This window comes from Musa acuminata, chromosome BXJ3-6 (genome assembly GCF_036884655.1).
Source record: "Musa acuminata AAA Group cultivar baxijiao chromosome BXJ3-6, Cavendish_Baxijiao_AAA, whole genome shotgun sequence".
Taxonomy (NCBI): domain Eukaryota; kingdom Viridiplantae; phylum Streptophyta; class Magnoliopsida; order Zingiberales; family Musaceae; genus Musa; species Musa acuminata.
The window spans coordinates 8,294,262-8,312,136 of record NC_088354.1 but is presented as its reverse complement, the minus strand read 5'-3'; the positions used below and the strand labels follow the sequence as shown (position 1 = coordinate 8,312,136).

General features: G+C 39.0%; 2 protein-coding genes across 2 annotated transcripts; both read left to right on the top strand.

The window, feature by feature from the left end:
* The first annotated feature begins 669 nt into the window (after positions 1–669).
* On the top strand, positions 670–12,536 carry LOC135640488 (sucrose transport protein SUT1-like). The gene is made up of 13 exons (XM_065154958.1): positions 670–940; positions 9,524–9,589; positions 9,678–9,776; positions 9,864–10,013; positions 10,441–10,474; positions 10,570–10,669; positions 10,765–10,840; positions 10,936–11,157; positions 11,245–11,388; positions 11,470–11,703; positions 11,790–11,856; positions 11,943–11,986; positions 12,091–12,536. The coding sequence occupies exons 1-13, from the start codon at positions 728–730 to the stop codon at positions 12,262–12,264; spliced, it is 1,623 nt and encodes a 540-aa protein (XP_065011030.1). The 5' UTR covers positions 670–727; the 3' UTR covers positions 12,265–12,536.
* Positions 12,537–13,248: 712 nt separating this feature from the next.
* Positions 13,249–15,286, top strand: LOC135640489 (homeobox-leucine zipper protein HOX21-like). The gene is made up of 3 exons (XM_065154959.1): positions 13,249–13,550; positions 13,649–14,025; positions 14,766–15,286. The coding sequence occupies exons 1-3, from the start codon at positions 13,412–13,414 to the stop codon at positions 15,099–15,101; spliced, it is 852 nt and encodes a 283-aa protein (XP_065011031.1). The 5' UTR covers positions 13,249–13,411; the 3' UTR covers positions 15,102–15,286.
* Positions 15,287–17,875: the final 2,589 nt, after the last annotated feature.

Genomic DNA, 17,875 nt, shown 5'->3' with positions numbered 1-17,875 from the left:
CACAGCAGTTAATGCTTGGGTTTATCCAAAAGCCAGACCGCGCGATGACCCCCTTCCTTCCCACCATTATGAAGTGAAATGAAGCACTACATTCCAAGCAAACTCGGTGACACCCTTCTTTCTCACTCTAGAATGCGAGCGGAGCCGTCCATCTCACCTCCACTCTTCATCTGGATCGTCCATACTATTGACTTTGACCAAAACGATCATGGTGGGGAGCGACATAACCGGTGAGGACACCGTTGGCACCTGCGGAACAACGAACGGCTCCGCTGCGGGCACTCCGACTGTCGTGTAAGAAATATTTCTTCCACTTGTTTGTTCCTACCCGTTCGCTCATCCGCTATGCAGTTGGTGATTTCTAAGTGGGCCCCGATGGATTAGTGAACGCTGGAACGGACAAGTGGCGTGGGGCGGGTGGCAAAAGTACGGCGCCTAATCCTTATCCATTTCCCGCGGCAGGCGATCCTTGAACCGCTCTTATACTAAACGGAACCGCTTACGTGGGGCACCATAAAGGCCAGAACATCAGATCCCTGGAAATCACACGTGCGAGTTGCGGAATCGGTGTGCCGATACTAAGATGATGTCGAGGGACACCACACCGCTACTCCGACACTTATATCCTCTTCACCTCGGCAGTGCTGAGACCACATCCGTCTCTCTCTCTCTCTCTACGCCACAATCCACGGATTCTTAATCTGCATTCGGTGATCGAGTGCTTTTCATGGCGGAGGGGGAGCACATGGCGGTCAATGGTGGCGGAGACGTGGAGCTCGTGGACGCCAAAGGGGACTATAGCGGCGCTTCCACCTGCTCCCGGTCCCGCAGTGCGGCGAAGTCCATCAGCTTGGTGAGGCTCATCGCGGCGTGCATGGCCGCCGGCGGAGTGCAGTACGGGTGGGCGCTGCAGCTGTCCCTCCTCACGCCTTACGTTCAGGTATGCACTTGGTCGACTACTACTCTGCATGCATGCATGAAGACATTTCCACCCTGCTTTGTATTCCGATGCTTTGTTGGAGATGTTCGCTTTGCATTCCTTTGATCCTTTTGATGAGGACTTGCTGATCCAAAGGCAGAAGAAGAAACAAGGTAAAGCAGAGAGGAGGAGGAGACCTAGTGGCCAAGCTTACATTAATGCACAAGTCAGTGAACAGAATAGAGAGTGAGAGTTAATGGACGGACATCACACTTTAATCCTTTTCTCCGTGGCTGTAGATAAAGCCTAGGGAATGTAAGCACATAGGAGAAGAGGGTGCATCTCAAAACCTACCCTTTGATACAGTCTCTTTCAGCTTTATGACATAGAAAGAGAGAGGAAAAAATCCCCAGAGAGATTGAGAAGAATACGCAAGGAAAGGAATGATTGGGCTCATTAAGAGACACAAGGCCACAACATTATATATAGATAAAATATATATATGTTAGGATGTAAGAGTATTTTAAAGAAATACTTATTCACAATTTTAAATATAAACAAATATAATTTTTTTTATAAATAATATGATGTATTCGATTCACTTAGATTACTGATTCAAAGTGATTCTCAAAATTGTTTTAGTATTGTATTCTATCTTACTAAAGCTAGCACTACTTGATTGTCTTCCTCTTATTCTTAGATGTATTGATCATTATGTGTATTATGGCATGCATGAGTCCTTTCTCTCTCATATCTTTTGTTTTGCTTATGCTCGGAGCCTTGACTTCTCTTAGCATTTTGTTCCGACACAGTTTCACTAGAGAAAGTGAGTTAACCACACCCATCCCCACCCCCACCCCCAAGACAATTTGTAGGACATGATGATGCAATTCTTTTAGTACAAGAGGAAGAAGCCCTTTTATTCTGGTTCAAACTCTAGAGCAGCCTTAAGCCATCTTGGAAAGAAGGTCCATAAAGAGTAGGTTCAGGAACCACACTGTCCTTCCATTCTTGTTCAACCTCAAGACTAGCCTTAGGCATCTTGGGAAGGTCCATAAAGAGTAGGTTCAGGAACCACACTGCCCTTGTCCCCGAACACCTGCTTACCATCTATCTTCTTCACCATCTGTGTGACCAAGTTAAGGCTGAAACTGTTGTTGAATTCCAGCTTATGGTGACTAGCATTGCATTGTTTCACACTGTAGCTCTCCATTCCGAGGGACTCATCAGCACAATGTCAATGTTGCACAAGTAACCATTCTTACACTCTCCATTTCCAAGGAAAGCATCAACCAATGAATTGTGAGAAAAATGAGAAAATCAATCCATCTCTTTTGGAATATATACGTGATAAGGGGTTCTCACATATAAGCAATTTTGATGACATATCATGTCTTATTATATACCCTTTCAGCCTGACACATTAGTCAGATGACCGTCCTACAGTCAACTTGGTGCTAGCATAGGAGTCCACTTCGCTTCACATCCTATTTCAGCAAAGGCTGTTGCATTGAAATCGTAATGTCCAACAATTTGGAACACAGTCTTCATTTTTCAATAATGACCGATGATTTCACATAATCATCTTGCGAATTCATCACCGCTTCAATTCGACGATTCCTCCCAGCTAACTATAAAAGTCCTCTTGAGTGTGTCCTTTAATCTATTGAAGAAGAATATTCTCCTTTTTATTTCTAAATCCATCAAATTTCTACTAGTTTAAGCCTTGATGGCCTCTTTGTCCACCCAATTGAATTCCTCCTTGGTAGCTTCTTCTTCTTCCTCCCTGATCAACTATACTCTCGGCACCACTTTGACTCATCCACTTACTGTCGAAGCTAAGTATTACCCTTATTATTGAAGTGATTGATCTTATAAAGAACAGTATCATTGTCATTGGAGCGTCGATTGCTAAAGACTTTAAGGAGCACCAAACTCGGGTGGTCATAGACAACTTGAGATATTACAATAGATATCCATAATTAAATATATTAAAATTTAGCATAGTAATCCCTTCATGATCCCGATAAACCCCCAGTATTTGATGACCCCCCCTGACTTCATATTTAGGGCAAAAGGCCTCTTTCACTTAGAGTCATTGGGTCAATACTCTAACCTCTTTGATGAGGGCAGGATTGTCCTATTATAGTACCAAGGTCATCTCAATAAGTTGTTGCTTTGCTTTCAACTAATATTGTAACTCAAAGAGGCATATCATGAATACCTTCAATTGTACCCGATTAGGCTCCTCCAATTGGGCCATCTCTTCCACGTATCAATCAATCTCAACCTACTTATTTTGAAACATATCTCGTTCCCAAAGAAGACTCGCCTACCTTTGATTTGCCAATCACTTGTTAAGGATCAATGCCAAGACTCGTCTCTTCTCTTTAGACATTAAGAGGTGGCTAATTTGAGGGCTAGACAATACCCTTAGTTACTCTCATTTATATTGCCAAAGTCGTTGATCCTATAGAGGATAGCCTCAGTGTCATTGGAGCATCAATTGCTAAGTTTTTTAAGAATCATCAAATCCGGGTAGTCATAGATAACTTGAAAGATTACAATTGATATCTATAATCAAACATATTGAAACATAACTTAACAGCCCCTTCATGATCCCGACAAACACCCGGTACTTAGTGACCCCCCAGCTTCATATTGAGGGCAAAGGGCTTATTTTGCTTAGACTCGTTAGGTTAGCTCCCCAATTAGATGAGGATAGAATTATCTTATTATAGTACTAAGATCATCTCAATAAGTCAGCTTCTATCTTTATAGGACTCCTGTAGTAATCATTGGTTTGCCTCCAACTAATATTATAGCTCAAAGAGACTTATTATGAATGCCTTCAATTGTACTTGATTAGGCTCCTTCAAATGATTTGTCAATTGCTTGTTAAGGGTCAATGCCAAGATTTGCCTCTTCTCTTTCGGTATTGAAGGGTACCAATTTGAGAGCTAGACAATACTCTTAGTTGCTCTCATTGATATTGTCGAAGTCATTAATCCTATAAAGGATAGCCTCATTGTCGTTAGAGCTATGATTGCTAAGGTCTTTGAGGACCATCAAATCCGGGTAGTCATATACAACATATTACAATTGATATATATATATATATATAGTCAAATGTATTGAAACCTAACCCAGTAAGCCCTTCATGATCTTGACAAATACTCGGTACTTAATGAACCCCTTGGCTTTATTTTGAGAGTAAATGGTCTCTTTTGTTTCGATTCGTCAGGTCAACTCTCCAATCTATTGGATGAGGGCAAATTATCTCATTATAGTGCTAAGGTCATCTTGATAAGTCATCTCCTATCCTTATAGGATTTCTTCAGCAATTGTTGCTTTGCCTCTAACGAATATTGCAACTCAAATATACTCATCATGAATACCTTCAATTGTACTCGATTATGCTCCTTCAGGTCATCTCTTCCATATGTCAATCAACCTTAATTCAGTTATTATAAAATATATTTCATTCTCAAATTAGAGCTATCATGATAGCTATAGAGTTGCCCTTGCAATTAAATCATGCATAAGTATGAGCCAACACTAAACCAATAACAATAAGCCTACAAGCACGAATACCCACCATGACTAATTGCTTATGGGCCTCATTGAGCATATATTAGATATCCCTAGCATATAGTCATTTTGTAAGGCTAGGTGCATTACCCCCAGATTCTATTACATGACTTGCAATGAGATCTCCCTCAGGTAGCAATCCATTGAGAGCCCCTATGTCGACCAAAGGGAGTCATCCATCGACTCAAACTAGTGACTCGAAATCTAACACATGAAATTCTCCCAATCAATGGGACAAACTTCACATACTAACAAACAAGTTAGGGTGGTTGACTAATCGAGGATGGTGTTTAGCATCACTTTGATGATGGATCAAGGGTGTTAGGCCATCTTCTCGCCTCCCTAATGAAGAAAGTAAAAATGCCTTGCTTTGCCTTGTCCTAAGAGTTGGGGCTTTCATTTATCCTCCTCTTGTTGTTCTCTTGCCGGGGGGTGGGGTTGGTATTGATTTGTCAATCATTTGCTCTCTTCTTTTGGCATTGAGAGGTGGCCAATTTGAGGACTAAGAAATAACCTGAGTTGCTCTCAATGATGTTATCATTGTCATCAATCATATAGAGGATGACCTCATTGTCATTGGAGTACCGATCACTAAGGTCTTTAAGGACCACTAAACCCGAGTAGTCATAGACAACTTGAGAGATTGCAATTGATATCCATAATCAATCATATTAAAACCTAGTTTAGTAACCCCTTCAAGATCTCGACAAACACCTGATACTTAGCAGCCTCCTTGGTTTCATATTAAAGGAAAATAACCTCTTTCAGTTGGAGTCATCAAGTCAAATCCTCAACCTATTAGACGAGGGTGAAATTATCCTATTATTATGTCGAGATAATTTTCTATCCTTGCGGGACTTCTCCAAACATCATTGCTCTACCTCCAACTAATATTGCGGAGAGGCTCATCATGAATGCCTTTGATTGCACCTGATTAGTCTCCTCCAATCAAGCCATGTCTTTCATGAGTCAATCAGTCTAAACCTATTTATTCTAAAACACATCTCATTGACAAAAAGGACTATCATGGTAACCAAGGAGTTACAGCTTTAGTTTAGCATCACCATCATGAGGTGATGACCTTGCAATTAAAGTGTGTACAAGAGTCAATACTAAATCAATAATAGTAAACCTGTAAGCTCGGATACTCACCATAACCAATTGCTTGTAGGCCTCGTTGGACATAGATTTGATATCTGTAGCGTATAGCTATTTTGTGATGCTAGATGCATCACCCCTTGATTTCACTACATGACTTGCAATGAGATTTTTATTAGATGATAATCCACTAAGAGTCCCTATGTTGGCCTATCATCCATCGACTCAAGCTAGTGACTTGAAGTCTAACACACGATTCTCTCCTTATCAATGAAATAAAGTTTATATATGAACGAATAAGTTGGGGTGATTGATTAGCCGAGGAGGGTGTTTTGTGTCACTCAAATGATAGATTGAGAGTGTCGGGCTATCTTCTCCCCTCCCCCATGGTAAAAGTAGAAATACCTTGAGTTGGTGTGGGGGGGGGGGGGGGGGGAGGGGGTTATTGATTTGTCAATCAATTATTAAGGGTTAATGCCAACACTTGCCTCTTCTCTTTTGGAATTAATGGCTGGCCAATTTGAGAGCTAGACAATACCCTCAGTTGCTCTCATTGATATTGTTGCCCTTGTTGTTGTCTCTTCATCACCCAAGAAAAGCCTTCTTTTGTTCTTGTTGCCATTTCTTTTATCGATGACACAAGAAAGTCTTTCAATAAGATTTATATATGTAAAAAAATATATAATCAAATTATAATTAGAAAGAAAATCATGTTTAAAAAACAAAGATAAGGGGCCTTGATTATTGAGTGTGAGGGACGGTTCTAAGTTCAACCTTTATAAGCTCACTTATTTCAACAATGATAATAGACTTAGATGAAGCTTGAGATATTCAAGTGAATTGTCTCTTCTTGGCTATGGCTAGCCTCGAAGAGGCATCAGCAAATTTCTAGATAGCCTAGGGCATGGCTAGAATACTAGCCTTCATCGAAGAAACACACAAAAAAACTTTTCTTCTAGCCCTTGTTAAAGCTCAAAGCTCCTAGACCATGCAACCATTTTGAGTTAAAAGGAAATAAACTGAATCCTTGAATCACACATTATATTGTGCATACAATAAAGTCAGCATTAAGATAATATCAAGACTGTGACACTCTCGGACCAACAATATAAGATAGTTCCACGAATTTGATGTCAATTGAGCGAGTGTGATCTCTCATGTCTAGGAGATATTGATAAAGAAAGAATGGAGAGGAGACTAAAACCTTACCTCTAATGCATCTAGTAAGTACAAAAGTAGCGATTTGATGTAAAAGGGTTAATCACTAGGCCGAGTAACTATAAGCTCAAAATCAAGTGGAATAAAGTACTCGTACTGAATATAATCTAGATCTTCAATACTGACATAGGAGTCAAAGTTAAGGGAGATAATCGTAGACTACTAGACGTCATTGTCTATAGGAATCATCCTCGAGAAGACAATCTCTCTTGCTACTATGACTTTGATCTCTTCAAAGCATAGAAGGCCTATCAAGATGAGTTTCTAAGTTCTTATTGAAGGTTAAACACCCAAGATATTCCATGAATTAACTTCTTGTGAGTTTTTAAATAATTTTCATAAGATTCTTGATTTGATTTATCTCTTATAAATCCTCATTTGAATTATGAATAATTTCCTAATAATCTTGATTTGAGAAATTTCTCGTAAATCATTATTTAAATTTTGAAAAACTTTCATAAGAATCTAGATTCAAATTCCTATAAGACCTCATCTCAATTTTGAATAATTTTCATATAAATACTGATTTAAATCATTTCATAAAAATCCTAATTTGAATTATTTCTTTAAGAATCACCATTTGAATGATTTCCTTATGGATCATTTTCTGAGTTATTCTTATTTGGTAGCAACAGAATAATTTTCATAAGAATTTTGATTTAAATTATTTCATAAAAAATAATTTGAATTATTTTCTTAAAAAACATCATTTGAATGGTTTCCTTATTAATCCTTATTTGAGTTGTTTTAGTTTAATAATAGCGAAAAAAGTTTTAGTTTAATAACAACGAAATAGTTTTCATAAGAATCTTGATTTGAATCATTTCCTAAAAAGTCCTAAATTGAATTATCTCCTTAAGAATCATCATTTGAATGATTTTCTTATGGATCCTACTAAACTAAACCACTTACGTTAAGGACTCTAGATCCCATAATTTCACCGACATTAACCCAAAAGTGCAAGTCATGGGTGTTCCTAAGGAACATCACACCGTTGCACGAAACTATAAATATGCCCTCCCCTTAGTTATGATGAGATCATATCCATCAAATTATCTCTTTCTCTACAACATAAGTGATCGGTGGTCAATGGAAATACAAAGGGAACACGAGACAGAGATCTTTGTGGTTAGGCAAGATAGGCATGGTGAGGATGTAGAGATTGTGGAGGCTAGCAACGTGGATAGTAGCATTGTCGCTACCTCTTCCCAATCTCGCCATACGCCTAAGCCAATTAGCTTGGTGAGGCTCTTCCTCGCATGTATGGTTGCTGGCGGGGTGCAGTATGGGTGGGCACTTCAATTGTCCCTCCTCACACCTTATATTCAGGTATGCTTCTTCGAGATGAAACACAAATCTTCAGCTACTTTGCATGCGTACACGCGTGCATGCAGACATTTCCACCCTGCTTCATGTTTGATGTTAGTTCGAGACGTTGCCTTTATATTCATTTGATAGGTTAGCAAATGTGAGTGAAAGATCTCATCAAATTGAATTTGATCCTTGAATTTAAGAAATAGTGAGAATTCTCAATTTGACAATTTAGAAAATTAAATCTTATTCGTTCTTTCCCTCGAGATATCCTTTGTTTCATCTAAGAAATATCGAGTGAATTATCAATCATTTAGACTCAGAAGGGGTCAATCAATTATGAGAATTTATGATCAAATTAGAAAAAGTTGGATACTTCTTATTTTATATAAAAATCTTTACTATTCAATAAGGCTAGATTAAGTATTGTTATTGGAATTTCATATATCATTCTATTATTTGAGTGAACTTTTAATTTTTGGTATTTTGATAAGAAATAGATTTGTCATCCCTTTAGAATATGATTAAGAATGAGAGAAATAAAGCTAAAATCCTATTTTGGTATTTCGATAAGAGGAGAAAGAGTACTAGTTAAGAATATTTCTATTGGCAACCCTCATTTTGCTATTTACAATCTCATTTTAAAATATTTAATATTCTTAAGATATTGCTATGCAAATGAACTTAAATGTCATCAACTTATCGCCTAATTCTAACACTCTTTTGACTCCTTTCATATGATCTTTTTTTTTTCTCTTTAATATTAATAATAATATTATGATAATAATAATAATAATAATAATAATAATAATAATAATAATAATAATAATTATTATTATTATTATTATTATCCTCCTAATCGTTGAAGATGGTTGGAGGGGACATACCCAGGGTTTCAATATCGATGTTTATGGGATAATTGATCATAAAATGAGTTACATGAAGTAACAGTAATTTAGAGCTTGTGAAAAATAAGAGTATAATTGATGATTGAGGAGTTATATTTAGTAAAATTATATTTTTATTATTTTTTTAGATGATAGTATAAAATAAGAGGTGATACAATTTTGTAAAAAACCCCTCCTACATATAGATCACTTAAATCCTTTCCTCCTTGGCTTATATGGTATGTAAGCATATGGAAGGAGGCAACACATGTGAAAACCATCGGATCAGATCATGTGCTGATCTCAAGACGATCTTCCATGATAGACAAAGATCCCATGTTTTCACATTAATTTTATTTAGGAAACGATGTCAGGAGATGAATTAATCACACAAGTTTAAAATTTTATTGCGTTCGAAAAAATTGATGAAAAAAATTATTTCAAAATTATATCGATCTCAATTATTAACGGACGAATCTTCTTGTTCTTGTTGGTGTAGACGCTGGGCCTCTCTCATGCTCTTTCCTCTATCATATGGCTTTGTGGCCCTGTCGCAGGCTTCATAGTAAGTGTTCCATCGATCTCATTAATTTCCCTCTATCTGTAGTCATTTCATGTTGCTCATCGATCTATATCATGTCTCTGGCGAACAGGTTCAGCCTTGTGTTGGTCTGTGGAGTGACAGATGTCGATCGAGATTTGGAAGAAGGAGACCCTTCATATTTGTTGGATGTTGCTTGATATGTGTTGCTGTGAGTATATATATATATAGACTTGCAAGCCTTCTCTCGTATCACAAACACGTACGTTGTTTTCTTACATGGATTTCACTATTACAGGTGCTCGTGGTAGGGTTTTCTTCTGATATAGGATATGCACTTGGTGATACAAAGAAACACTGTAGTGTTTATCGTGGTGCTCGATGGCATGCAGCCATCATTTATGTTCTTGGATTTTGGTTGCTGGATTTCTCCAACAATGCAGTTCAAGTAAGTCTTCTTGTTTTTCGTTGTGATCTTCGATGCTTCGAGTTCATCTTGTTGGGAGGGGAAGAAAAAAAATTGAAAATCAAAAGAAAACATCTAGAGATTAACAATAAAAAAATATACTAGAAAGTTGATACAAGATTAATGTGATTTAGCAAATTCTTCAATATATGAGATCAAATACAAGATCCTTAAATTATGCCCACTCAAATATGACTCTTCTTATTTAGAACCCTTAGAGCTCGTCCTATCATCAAAACCTTAAGACACAGATTGTATTTATATGAACGAACCCTAAGTCACTAAGAAATTTTAATTTAGTTAAAATCCTATCAACTAATTTAAATATAATTAAGACTCCTAAAAATACTTATCAATCCTAACACGTTCTTATTGAATTTTGAGTCTCACCAACATATGATCATCGTAGGGTCCTGCTCGGGCACTCATGGCTGATCTCTCAGGTAAAAATCCTTACTTGCATGTCTTGCTCTGCTGCTGGAAGAAGGATCAAGCTTCTGCTTCATGAACAATCTCTAAACCTTCCTTGTGTTGTTAGGTCATCATGGATGCAGTGCAGCAAATGCTATCTTCTGTTCATGGATGGCTCTGGGAAATATTCTGGGATACTCTTCAGGTTCTACTGGAAATTGGCACAGGTACGTTGGCCTACTTGCTCAGTTCATCATCATGTTCCTGACTGATAGATGACTTCCAACAAAGACTAATCTGCCTTCTGTAAATGTTGGTGTAGGTGGTTTCCATTCTTGATGACGAGGGCTTGCTGTGAAGCCTGTGCAAACTTGAAGGCGGCATTCATTATCGCTGTGGTACGTCCTTTCCTCTGCTCTGTGTCCTAAATTCACCTTAAGCTTCGTGTTCATGCTTGTCACTCCCTGATTACACTCTTCTCCACTGGAAACAGTTCTTTCTGATCATCAGTTTGACGGTGACGCTGATCTTTGCCAAAGAAGTTCCTCTGAGTGGACCTGCGCCAGACCCTCAAGCCCCTGCAAGAGTCGACTCCAAGGAAGAACTGATGCCCAGTGAGGGCGAGCAAAGTGCCAGCTTTCTTGCTGTCTTCAAGGCCTTCAAGAATTTACCTCCTGGAATGCCTTCGGTGCTTCTTGTTACCTCCCTCACCTGGGTATGCACTCAACTCCATTGGATTTGAGCTTGAGATCTCTGTGGATGAGCTCCTTGAACTTCTTTGCTGTTTCTTGGTGGCTTGCAGTTGTCATGGTTTCCCTTCATCCTCTACGACACCGATTGGATGGGCCGGGAAATCTATCATGGGAATCCGAAGGGAACCAATGCCGAGATCGATGCCTACAACCGAGGCGTCAGACAAGGAGCATTTGGTTTGCTGCTTAATTCGGTGAGAGGAATCGAAATAGCTGCCTATTTACTTCCTTTTCACCAACAACATTGCTGATCCAAATTGTGCACTTGTTCGCAGATCGTGCTGGGTGTTACTTCTTTCTTGATCGAGCCAATGTGCCGAAAGGTGGGTTCGAGAGTGGTTTGGGCGGCGAGCAACTTCATGGTGTTTGTCTGCATGGCTGCCACCGCAGTCGTAAGCGTTTGGTCCTCGAAAGAGTTCAATGGTTCGATTCAGCAAGCGATCACAGCAGATAGCGGTGTCAGAGCCACGGCTCTGGTTCTATTTGCAGTGCTCGGAGTCCCTCTGGCTGTGAGCATCATTTTCCCCATGCTTCTACCGACATTTACCCATCGGTTCCAAACACTAAGCTTCCTCTTACTGCTGCTCTTGTGCAGGTTCTCTTCAGTGTTCCTTTCGCTGTTGCAGCACAGCTGGTTGTCGACAAGGGTACCGGTGGCCAAGGTTAGCTGAATTGGGTTACGTTCGTGATGTCGATACCTTGTTCATGTTCATGTCTTAGGTACTCATCATGTTTGGCTGTTTTGCAGGACTTTGCACTGGAGTTCTCAACATCTCGATCGTAATTCCTCAGGCATGTTTTCGACATAGTTCATATTTCTTTCTTGCCGAAAGCATCAGAATAGTTTGATGTATGATTCGGATGCAGCTAACACCTGATGGCTTCTGATGTTTCAGGTGATCATAGCACTAAGTGCAGGCCCATGGGACGCCCTGTTTGGGAAAGGAAATATTCCTGCCTTTGCTCTGGCATCCGCCATCGCCTTCGTCTCTGGCTTCGTCGGACTCTTCATGCTCCCAAGGCTGTCGAGGAGCAACTTCGCCACTTCAGGTCTCGCCGGTGGCCACTGATACAATGCTGCATTGAAGTCAGTGAAGTAGCTACAGGTTGCGTCAAGGTCTTTCTAGCCATAGTTTCCATCAGAGTCAGTCAAGATTGTAATCAGGAGCCAAGTAGCTCCTGGTTGTGTCAAGGTCTTTCTAGCCATGGTTTCCATCAGAGTGAGTCAGAGCTTGTGGTGTGGCTACTCTGGTCATCTTGAACAGTTCATCAACGAGATTATGTAGGGAAAGATGAAACTGTATTTTCCTGATGCAACGAAAAATGTGGTTGTGAAAAGCTATTTTGCTGCGGTCTCATTTTTGCTCTACAGTCTTATCTACTGACTGAAAGAATGCAACAGAGGGTGGCAAGTTCTTCTTCCCTTGGAATTGCTATCAATGAATACTGCCAATCCAATTAAAATTGTGATACAGACTGAATTATGATTCATTTTTTCGTGAAAAAAAAGAGACTGTTTTCGTGATTCGAATGCTGATGATCGACGTAATATATCAAAAGAGACTGAATTATGATTCATTTTTTCGTGAAAAAAAAGAGACTATTTTCGTGATTCGAACGATGATGATCGGCGTAATAATATATCAAGATGCGATGATAAGGTGCATGTGTGTTAGGTAGCAAACCCAGCAAGTGTGAGGACCCATCCCTAGATTCCTGCAAGTGCAGATCTTTTCAGAGACACCCTTTTCAATCTTTGGCCAGCTTGGCCTTTCATTTTTCTTGGTGATGTTTCTCTCTTTCCCATCATTCACCAGCAGATCCCAACACTGTTCTTTTTCCTTGTTCACACACATAAGGTGCTGAAAACAAGCAACTCCATGATCATAATTCTCTCCTGTTTCATGTGGCAGCCCACTCATCTCTCCACACCGTAAAATACAGATTCATTGAGATGGACACAGCAACTTCTGTCAAAAGAATTGAACTGCACATCTGTCTGTGTCATATTGCAGGGAAAGAATCAAAACCACACAAATCAATTGGAATAGGGTTTGGACTGCACATAGACTTAACTGCAGTGATTAATCTTCTCATCAAACCATTGGGATTGCAACATTGTGAACAGATCACCATTTCAACCTCAAGCACCCTTCTTCTTCTTCTTCTTCTTCTTCTTCTTCTTCTTCTTCAGCTGACTTGTCTACTCTGTAGCAAATGGCCTGCAATGGAATGGCCTCTTCCTCCTCCTTTCCTTCAAACTTCATGGTCCCAATGCAGATAAACTGTGGAGAAGAGAACCAACTCGGGATCCCTGTCGGTCCTCTCCTCCTTGCCAATCTCCAAGACCTGAGAGGTGAGTTGTGGCACTCGCCATGACAACCTATTCCGAGCTTCCAGCCCAAGGGAATTCCAAGTGGCCCACTTGTGTCTCATCTGGTTTCGGTGCTGCAGGTGTGCCTCCAATGATGGGGAAGATATCCAGGTCCTTCCCGGGGATAGAGACCGGCGACGAGATGACCGCCGATGATGACTTGTCGGACGACGGCTTGCCGGCAGGGGAGAAGAAGAAGAGGCTCAACATAGAGCAGGTGAGGACATTGGAGAGGAACTTTGAGCTGGGGAACAGACTGGAGCCTGAGAGGAAGATGCAGCTGGCCAGGGTGCTCGGCCTGCGGCCGAGGCAAGTGGCCATCTGGTTTCAGAACAGGAGAGCCAGGTGGAAGACCAAGCAATTGGAGAAGGAGTATGATGTGCTCAAGAGGCAGCTTGAGGCCACCAAGACAGAGAATGAGGCTCTCCAAGTCCAGAACAAGAAGCTCCAAGCTGAGGTATCTCTGAGTTCTATGAAGATCTCATCTAGTTTTTAGCATTGCTGCATGAGTTTTGAGTCTTCTGAGAAAGATGCTTATAATGATTGGTTGCATCATGCTATGAAATCTCTCTCTCTCTCTCTCTCTCTCTCTCTTCTTTTAGATTTTCTTTCCTTCCATCCTTTCTTGTGCTGAACACACCAATCTTTTTAGCTCTGAAATAAAACTTTGGAGGAGTTGGAGATCATGTTGATGCCTTTCACCTTCTTTTTATTTTTGCTGTTAAGTTCATCCAGAGAACATGGAGGCTTCAGCAGGTGAAATAGCAAAAGAGATTCTATCACAAGGGAAAAGAACTCCTAAGGACCAACCAGAATCACAATAAAAACAAAAAAACAAAACAAAAGAAACATGAAAATCACATCAAATTTGTCAAATCACAAGAACAATGAAAATCCAGTTCAACATCTGATCATCGGTATTGGTGAGACAGTGGCAGCAGCCTGAAAGCTCTTCTGACATCCCTTTCTTTCATCAAAATAAAGAAAAAAAAGGAAAAAAGGTTCCTTTCAGGTCAACACATCTTCTACCTGCAATCATCACTAAATCGATTGACATGTAATCCGCTAGCAATCGAAATTTTCACACCATGTATCTTATCCTTCCTTTGGAAATGGCTTATTAATATTTTCATCAAGTAATCAACAACTGTGTTTATGTGTCTTTCTATGGCATGAAGAACCAAGTTTAATGTGCAGATCTTGGCACTCAGAGGTGGAGAAGCATCAGAACTCATCAATCTCAACAAAGAAACTGAAGGTTCTTGCAGCAATAGAAGTGAAAACAGCTCAGACATCAACTTGGATATCTCAAGAACATCAGTCACTGAAAGCCCCCTCCCTCCGCACCAAACCTTGCCTTACTTCCAGTCAGTCAGACCAGCTGACACAGACCTGCTTCTTCACAGCTCCTGCAAGCCAGAATTCCAATGCCCCAAGGTTGAGAATGATGAAGGAAGCTTCATCAACTTGTTATGCAGCATGGGGGATCAACCTGCTTTCTGGCCATGGCCGGATCACCACAACTTTCATTAGTCTTATCTACTGTATTAGCACTTCTTGAATTATATTGCAAATTAAATTTGGTTTTCATGTCATTGGTGTAGGAAGAAAAATGCCACTTCCAAATCTGAGTCAGGTGAGGGAAAGAGTCAGCAATGAAATAAAACTTTTTGATGCTTGTACATCTTTTAAGTTTTGGCACCAGGATTTTTCGGACATATTGCTGAAGTGTCTAATAGTGTCATGAGATCAAACCAAGTGCATAAACATACACGAGTTATAATGAAAGTTCAAATTCTCATCCACACAGAGTTAGAAGACTTTGAAGCATGCAAAGTTTTCTTTTTCTAATTTAAAACAAACTGTTCATTTTCTGAAACATTTTATTCATGACAAAAAGAAATGACTTCTCAGAATAATATATATAGAGAGAGGAGGTAAGATAGAGAAACAGGAGGGCTGTATGTGAAGGTAGTGAGATAACATGACAAAAAAGAACAGAGGCTATGCATAAATTCTGTCTTATCTCTTGGTTTAAGGTTTTATTGATAGTTTAGTCCAATCTCAGAATTGTAGGTCTGAAACCTATCTCTTTGGATTGATGATTATTGAATCGCAATAGATAAAAGAAAAGATTATTTTGACCAATACATAAACATGATAATAAAGCATCAACATGATGTAAAAACTTGCTAAATAGGTTATCATTGAATGTAATCTATCTATCCTAATTATTTAGTGGTGTTTTCAGAAATAAAGATATTCATTATAGATATGCACATTAGTTTCTGTAGATATATATTTTCAGGAAAGGAATACAAATAGGAAAAAGCTAGTAAATGTTCATGCAATCTCTAGATTTTCCTCCTTTCAGCTGTATCTCATTGTATGATGACCAACAAATGCTGACTGCTGAGCCTGCCACAACACCAAAATGTGGACCAAACAGCATCCAAGGGATCAGGAGAGGTGTCACTCTCAGATAATATTATATTCTGATTCCAAAAGAAATGTTGCTGCTTTTCTAACACTGCAGAAAAATGTATCTGTATACGTTTCTACATATTGTATGGTTCAACAAGTTGTGACATTTAAAAGGAGATCATAAGGACAGGGAGAAGATGTTGATTTCCACAGGACATCTTTCCTCAGGAAGATTTTTCTGTAGATATTGTTTTCTGTAAGTAAACAGATTCTGCTCTCTGCAAATTGCCTGCAAGGAGTAGGCAAAATTGTTAAGCTTGTTAGGAAGAGGGAAAGAGTCAAAATTACAGCTCATGAAACACCTCTTTTTGTGCATTCCCTACCCTGAGAAGATGACAATGACAAGTCATGGAGTCCAACCATCATTTCTCCTGATTAGTAGATGTATCATTCATCAAAAGGAATACAGTGATTCCATGTCTTTGGAGCATTTGATCTCTCTTCTCATGGTGTCATTTCCACCTTGTGTTGGTGCTTCAGAAAAAAAGTGCACATCTTACTGAGGTAAAGTCCATCCTCTCAGAGTCCAAACAAGTGAGGCTAAAGGGAAGCTGACAAGCCCACATCCAAGGTAAGTCTTGCAGTGATCAGGAGAGGACTGAAGGGATTCCAAAGCTTGACCAAGTGTGTTCTGCATGGCCAAGAAAATTGCCACAGCAAATGCTCTGTCATTCATTCATATTTGACTCAGAAGCAATGGACTCTCTTGAAGCATTTTTTGAAGTTGGAGGTCAGACCTCCATTTGTCTGATTTGAAGTGGCTGTGGTGTTAGTTTCCATGTTCATATTGCAGTCTCTTGATTGTTTAGACAGACCTGCAAGCCAAATTGATTGTTCTGAAGAAGATGAAAAATATGATTTGACATAAAATTGTTGCAAGGATATCAGGCCTAGGTTAGATGCCATGGAGAAGAAAGAAAGACTATGCTTATATCAGGTTTAGGTTGATGAAACATGAGGTTGGTAATCAAAGACTACATAAAACACATCATCTAACATTAGTTTCACTGTAAACCAAGGTCAAGGTCATCAGGTCCCTGTTTGAAACATTCTCCTGAGGTCAGAAAAATCACAAAGTGATCTTCCAATATGTCAGAGCATGAAACAGTAAGAAAGTGGTTTTCTCTTTTTAATGTCTAGTTGACTATTTTTAAGGCAGCATCTTACATACATATATACATATTCAAGTATATATTTGGTATCATAGCATGTGTTGCCAACAAGGCCATGGTATCTTATTGTTTTAGATGTCTCTTCATATTGTGCTTGTCAACTGTGTACTTAATTTACTCCAATTAGGAACTTTAGAATAATATTAAGCATGTGCAGGGCACATATGAGATGGCATAAAAATGGCTTTGACTGCAGCATAAAGTATGAGTGGCTCTGAAACTTTGATTTCAGAAATGATCTTTCAAGTAATTGCCTTATTTTAAGACAAATTAACTGCAGCATAATGAACATGAAGATCTCAAGTTCTTGCATTAGTTTATGACATATATATAAACTATCCCTCTTGAAGGTTTTGTCAAGTTTAAAACATCTTCTCCCAAAAAGAAATCAAAACCAATTAATCAGTAATATCTTCAAATGATTGTTCAACAAATATTTTTGTATAATTATCAAAATATGTTTATAGAAAATAGTTTACCACATGGTAAAACAAAAATGTTGTTTCTCACAGACTTAGAATTTAGATACAAACACACTATTTCTCTATATCATACTTGCACAATTATATAATATAATTATGTTTTGTTTGGCAATCATGTGTGATATTATTGTTATATATATATATATAATCTTAATTATATTTTAATTTA